The sequence below is a fragment of the Nycticebus coucang genome, chromosome 10 (genome assembly GCF_027406575.1).
Source record: "Nycticebus coucang isolate mNycCou1 chromosome 10, mNycCou1.pri, whole genome shotgun sequence".
NCBI classification, from domain to species: Eukaryota; Metazoa; Chordata; class Mammalia; order Primates; family Lorisidae; genus Nycticebus; species Nycticebus coucang.
Genome location: NC_069789.1, coordinates 119,139,419 through 119,146,191, shown reverse-complemented (window position 1 = coordinate 119,146,191; position 6,773 = coordinate 119,139,419). Strand labels below are relative to the sequence as shown.

Below are 6,773 nucleotides of genomic sequence, written 5' to 3'. Positions count from 1 at the left end.
CCTCAGCCTCCCAAGTAGCTGGGACTACAGGCGCCTGCCACAATGCCCGGCTATTTTTTGGTTGTAGTTGTCATTGTTGTTTGGCAGGCCCAGGCTGGATTCGAACTCGCCAGCTCTGGTGTATGTGGCTGGTGCCCTAGCTGCTTGAGCCACAGGCGCCGAGCCTCCTTTTTCCTCATAAATACAGTGTTTGGGTGCTCTTTCTCTCCACTGGGCCTCTTCTTCCTGCAATAGTTCCTGTTGATAGGTCCTTCAGTACCTTGATTGTTTTTTTTGTCATGTCTTTTTTTTATTTTTTATTTTTTTGAGACAGAGTACCACTCTGCCACCCTGAGTAGAAGGCCCTGGTATCATAGTTGACCTCAAACCCCTGGGCTCAAGTAATCCTCTTCCTCAGCCTCCCCAGTAGATGGCACTACAGGCAGCTGCTAGTGTTTCTGTTTTTAGTAGAGATGGGGTCTCACTCTTGCTCGGGCTGGTCTCCCCCTCCTGAGCTCAAACACTCCACCAGCCTTGGCCTCCCAGAGTGCTAGGATTACAGGCATGAGCCACATCACCTGGCTTTCTGCCATGTTGAATCTGTCCATAGTGTTACACAGTGAATTTTCCATAGCATGTGTAAGGTGTGTTAGCTCTATAAGTTTTAGTTAGCTCAGTTTTGTATCTTTCATTTAATTCCTTATGCTCATGTTTCCCTTTAAGCACTTCAGGGCACTGAAAGTATTTATTACAGTTATACAAAAGTCCTTGTTTACTGGGAAAAGGCTGCTGCCTCTTTACCTCCCATCCTCCTTGATGTAGGCTGGGGTTGGTGCTCAGTGTGATAAACACCAAAATTTCCCAGGGATTTTGTCTAGGCACTTTTTCTTAAGTTGTCGAGAAAGAAAAAGTGAGGAAGGCCAGGCACAGTGGCTCATGCCTATAATCCCGGCACTTTGTGAGGCCAAGGCTGGAGGGTCATTTGAGGTCAGAGTCTGAGACCAGCCTGAGCAAGAGCGAGACTCAAAAATATAAAAAACTAGCCCAGTGTGGTGGTGGGCACCTGTAGTCCCAGCTATTCAGGGGGTGAGGCAAGACGATCACTTGAGTCCAAGTGTTTGAGGTTGCTGTGAGCTGTGATGCTCTCTACCCAGGGTGACAGAGACTATCTAGGGGGAAAAAAGGCATTATGAGAAAGACAAGGAGAAGAGTGAAAAGTTGAAGAATTGGCCAGAGATAAAACAGGTGGTCTAGGACAGAGAGTACTCTTCAAGCTCTTGGTGTCCCTCATCCCTCCTTCCTTCTTTGAGCCACAAATGAAAGGTATTAGTGGTGGTGCCAGGAGATGAGGCCACAGTGGAGAAGTTCAGACCAGGTTTATTGAAAGTGGAGGGTGACCGTACAAAGGTGGCATCTGCATCTCTGGGCAGTTAGAGACTCCTTTTATATGTGGCCATAGGGGACGGCTTGCCCAGGGTCCTTTGGCACGGACTTCAGGGAAGGGGTAACCAGATCCTGTGTGTTTTGTCTTACAAGGAGACTGGGAGGAGAAAGTGTTCATGTGTGACTGCATTAGGCCTCCCAACAACAAGCAAGTTTTATCAGGGACAGTTCTGGGAGGTGAGCGGGATGAGGGGCACTGGGACTTCACACCCAGAACCTTCAACTTCACAACAAACTTTCTCTGGGGGCCAAAGGACTCCGGGCAGCAGAGCTCAAAGCAGGGCCAGAAGGTGCAGTTGGGTCCACAGAGATGGGTCCGGTTCAGGGGCAGGACAGTGTCATCGTCACAGCACCGCTCCCAGGGGTTGTAGATCCGGTCCCCACACCTGGGTGTTGGCTGGCACAGCCACAGCTCTGAGCCAACAGGAGCACCTATCTGGGGCAGACGTTGATGGAAAGCGTCCAAGGAGGAACAGAAACTCAGTTCCCAGTCTTTGTTCCCAAAGGTACCTCCTCCCTCCACATTCTTTCTTATCCTTGTCCTTATCTGTGATTCCCTTTGACCACTGGAGGGAGAAGATGGTTATGCAGCAGTTACTGTGGGGGAAGGAAGAAGGGCTGAGAATGTGAGAGTCCAGGGCTGGGTGGTTTAAAGGTGGAGCTTATCATTTGGGGATCTGCCAGCACAGGCTTTGTTCAGGCAGGCCTTGGGCAGCCTGCTTAGTCGCCCTTTGAGGTGATCAGAGGGAAAGAGGCCGGAACCATGTAAGAGACAAGGAGGAAAATGAATCAGCTTGTGGTTTGGGAGCTACAGCAGGGATGGGATGAGAGATGTTTGGCTTTGGGGTCCTTCTGACCCAAGTTGCAGTGTGTGGCATCTTCACCCCTGAGGACGCTGTATGGAAGGAGACCGGTAAAGGGCTGGAACTTTCATCATCCTATTGACTGGGGAAGTGTGGATCACACCACATCCAATTTCCCAAGGAATTCTTTGAGAATCGAATAAGCATAGTGTCTTTAGGTGGAGTCTAGGTGGAGTGAGTGACCCCCAAAGCTGAACGCTGCAGACTGACTCATGGCTTCCTTTGCGGGGGTGCTCCTGATCTCAGGGTGAATGAATCAGGTTGGTCCTACCCCATTTTGGGCTTCTAAGAATTTTCTGATCCGGGCACTGATGAGGCAAAGTGGCAGCTAAGTTCTAATCAGGAAGAATACTTTGGCTACTTCCCATCTGGTTTCAAGTCCCTCCTTCCCAATCCTCGCTTCTACTCCATTTCTCAAGCATGATGTCTCTAGAAATAAAAAGGGGACCCTCTATCGAACCACTTTTTTTTTACCACTGTGGAATCAAAGTTGTAGTGTGGTATGGAAACCCCACAAAGGGCCAGGCACAGTGGCTCACATCTGTAATCCATCACTCTGGGAGGCTGAGGACGGTGAGTTGCTTGATCTCAGGAGTTCAAGACCACCCTGAGCAAGAGTGAGACCTCATTGCTACTAAAAATAGAAAAACTAGCTGGATGTTGTGGTGGCCCCTGTGTTTCCAGCTACTCAGGAAGATGAGGCAGGAGAATTGCTGGAACCCAGGAGTTTGATGGCTGTGTCTTCAAACTTTCTTGTTCCTTTGGAGTAGTCCTTCACTTTGCCAAACCTGCAGCATCTTCCAAATTCTCCTTCTCTACAAACAGTTGCCACCTCAACCTTCCACCTCTGACTGAGGCTTTGACCTCACTGTCGATTCTGTCCCTTGCCTTATGCCTTCCTACCTCCTGAAGTTTCTGCCCCTATTTCATCCCCACCTTCTATCCCCTAATCTCTCCACCTGACTCCTTTTCTTGTCCACAAACCCACTCAGGGACAGCGTCTGGAGCTATGTGAAGTAGAGGGAGCTGAGGGCATTATCAGAGTCCATGTCCCCTTTAACCTAGAAGATCACTCCCAAATAAAAAAACGCCTTGGGCCCTTTCAAATGACCCTACCCAATTTACAAAATATCTAATATTTAACTCAGTCCTATGATCTCTCCTGGCAGGACATTTACATAGTGCTTTCCTCCACCACTCCTGAGGAAAAATCCACATTTGGGATGCAGCCACAGCCTTTGCAGATACCTTAACTCTAAAATATTCCAACCTCACACCCCAATATGAGTCTGGAAGGCTGGACCTAAACACCTGCTTACTCTCCCAATCAGCCTCAGATATAAGGAAAAACCTTCAGAAACTCAGAGATGGACCACAGACTCCCCAGAAGAAATTAGTTAAAATGGTTTCAAGGTCTATAACAACAGAGGGGGAGGTGGCCAAGACTATCAGGCTTGGTACCAGATGCTGGCCTCTGCCAGAGGAAGGGCTCTACCAGGCAATGTAAACACCTGCCTCTTTTTTTTTTTTTTTTTTAATTTGTTGAGACAGAGTCTCACTATGTCGCCTTCAGTAGAGTGCCATGGTGTCACGGCTCACAGTAACCTCAAACTCTTGGGCTTAAGCAATTCTCTTGCCTCAGCCTCCTAAGTAGCTGGGACTATAGGCGCCTGCCACAATGCCTGGCTAAATATCCACCTCATTCATCACAACCTCCACGTCCTTGCTACAAGTGTGGCAAACAGGGACCCTGGGCACACCACTGCCCTAATCCTTGAGCTCCAGTCAGACCCCGCCCCTTCTGTGGTCTCCAAGGTCACTGGAAGGTGGAGTGATCCCAGACTGTAGGCCCTGGAGCCACCCCTTCCAAGACAGTGACTGAGCTGGGATTCAAGCCACCTGAATTTTTGGGAGTAGCCACCTAAACCCTCACCATTACCATCTCACTCACAGAGCCCTGGTTTTGTCTTCTGGTTACCAGTAAGAGAATGTCCTTCCTCCTGGACATGGGGGCCACATGCTCAGTACTGCCTGATTTTTCAGAGCCACTACTCTCTTCCATTTCTGTGGTTGGGGTTGATGGAACCCCCTCTACCCCACTTAAAACTCTACCTCTACCCTGTCAGTTAGAACACCTGACTCTCCCATTCTTTTCTAATGATTCCTAGATGCCCCATGGCCCTGCTTGGCCAACACCCACTCTAGACTCAAAGGCAGTTTTGCCTTATACCCATTACCCAGAACTGATGATGCCTCTCAGCTCCCCACACTTCTGTTACTCTTCTCTAAGACTCCTCCCTTATCTATTCCAGAGGCTTTATGTCAGGTCAACCTCTACACCCTCAATCCCTCTACACCACTAGCCCATCACCCTTTCTGATCCTTTGCATCTCCCCACTGACCTCAGTATCTCCTTAAGCCCTAGGCTGTAAAGGGACTTCAACCTATTATTAATCATTTACTAAAAAAACACATTCTCTGACCCAACTCCTCCCCATGCAACACTCCTATCCTAGTGGTCCCCAAACCTGATGGCTCTTTCTGACTAGTCCAAGATCTGAGTGGTCAACCAGGCCACCGTCCCGAGAACTCTCTTCATCCCCAAACCCTATACCTTGTCTCTTCTATTCCCACATCCACCACACACTTTTTACAGTCTTAGACTTAAAAGATGCCTTTTTCATCCCAACTCCCAGGACTTGTTCACCCTTACTCTGACTGATCCAGACGCCAAATTAACTCAACAACTAACCTGGCAGTCATCCCCCAGAAATTCAAACAGCCCTGACCTTTTCACCCAAGCCCTAGCCTCAGATTTCAAGAATTTTCGATGACTTACTCCTTTGCAGTCCTTCCCTCACTGCTTCTATCTCTGATACCATCTCTCTCTTACCTTGGGAGCCTGGACTATAAAGTTTCATCTGAAAAAGCTCAATTAACCAAAACTCAGGTTGCCTACCTTGGCATCTGTCTTACCCCTTCTACCCAGAGCTTAACTCTGTAACAGAAAAACTTTTGCCACCTTACCGTCCTCACCTCTAACAGAGGTCTCCTACCCTTTTGTCGGCTTAGCTAATTTCTTCAGTCTGTGGATTCCCGACTTTGGCATTTTAGCTAAGCCACTGTATCAGGCAGCCAAGGGGACCCTCACAAATCTCTACTCTCCAAAGTTTCCCTCTCTCAACCTTTTATAAAACTCAAACAAACCCTACTTCCAGCTTCATCCATTTTCCTTCCCAATCCCTCCAAACCCTTTTTTCTGTGTTGATAGGGGTTGGAGATTTGCCCCTGCCATACTCCCTCAAACCAAAGGACCTGATCACCTTCCTATAACATACTTTTCCAAACAACCAGACAGAACAGTTAAAGGATGGCCTTCTTCTCTTCTCACCTTAGCAGCAGCTTCACTTTCAGTTCAAGAAAGCTGCAAATCCACTTTCACCAGCCCCTCCACATTTATACCTCATTCCCTTTGGACTTAACTCTAGTTAAAACTGCCTTCTTCCTCACCCTAATCTCTCCTGTAGTTCCCTTTAAACTTCCCTGATGTTACACTTCAGTGCTTACTAAACACAGTAAGTCTTTACTAAACCAATCCTCATCACCCTTGTCTCACCAATGCTGGATTTACCTGTCACACACCCCCAACACACACACACACAGTCATTCCAGCTTTTGGTTACACTTCAAACACATCCATTTACACTTAACCTACTTCAAGAGGAAGGGAACCTTACTCTCTAACTAAATGGACCCTCAAAAATTATCCCACCACTATAGCCAACAGAACAATCAACTTGTTCCAAACCTTTTCAGAAAACACCCACTTACTCCCTTACACACCAACTCCCATTTCTAAGCCAGAAATTCCTCTCAACTGAGTCCCACTCCCTGACTTTCTCTAACGCTAAGGATGCTTGGATTAAAGACTGTCTCCTCACCTTTCAGGGCAGTCACACTAAAATTAAGGACACCTTCTCTCCTCTGGCTGCCCTGAAAGTCCTTGTCCATCATGTACCAGCACGAGAGAGGGACCTCTCTCCCCCAGCTCACAGAGGAAAAGTTGACCTGAATGGAAAGGTGGGAAATGAAGAAATACAAAGCTTGAAATAGGCAAAGACCTGAGCAGAGAGCTAGGCTAGCACCAGGAGAGCCAAAGCAGCTAACGACTGCAGCCAGCCCCTGAATCATGGAAACAGCTTTATTAATATAGTATCTTAACAAGGTTGCATAAATCTTAACACATGGGCTAGAGATCAACCCTAAGGAGGAAAAACTGTGTGCTTGTCAATAACAAAGTATGCATGGGCTATGTGATTTCTAACAGGTGAAAATAATGTTGATAAGGAAGGAGAAGTGGTTGTGGGTAGCCCCTGAGCATTACTGAGGCTGTGCAGGCCCTGCTGGACACAGCCCGCTCCCCACACTTGTCCTCACCCTGCCTTCTCTACAACCTAAACACACTCCAGCTCACACACTGTATCCATC

General features: G+C 47.9%; 1 protein-coding gene across 1 annotated transcript; it reads right to left on the bottom strand.

Annotated features, from left to right (window-relative positions):
* Nucleotides 1-1,144: 1,144 nt before the first annotated feature.
* LOC128596575 (insulin growth factor-like family member 3) lies at nt 1,145-6,296 on the bottom strand. Its single transcript, XM_053606154.1, has 3 exons — nt 6,227-6,296; nt 1,620-1,854; nt 1,145-1,148 (listed from the first exon to the last, which is right to left on the bottom strand). The coding sequence occupies exons 1-3, from the start codon at nt 6,294-6,296 to the stop codon at nt 1,145-1,147; spliced, it is 309 nt and encodes a 102-aa protein (XP_053462129.1).
* Between the last annotated feature and the right edge of the window lie 477 nt (nt 6,297-6,773).

Coding starts and splice junctions, on each gene's coding strand:
- LOC128596575 (XM_053606154.1), bottom strand. CDS start 6,296: ATGGACAAGGACTTTCAGGGCAGCCAGAGGAGAGAAGGTGTCCTTAAT. Junction 1,855..6,226: donor TAGTGTGACTGCCCTGAAAG/GTGAGGAGACAG, acceptor TGCCCCAGATAG/GTGCTCCTGTTGGCTCAGAG.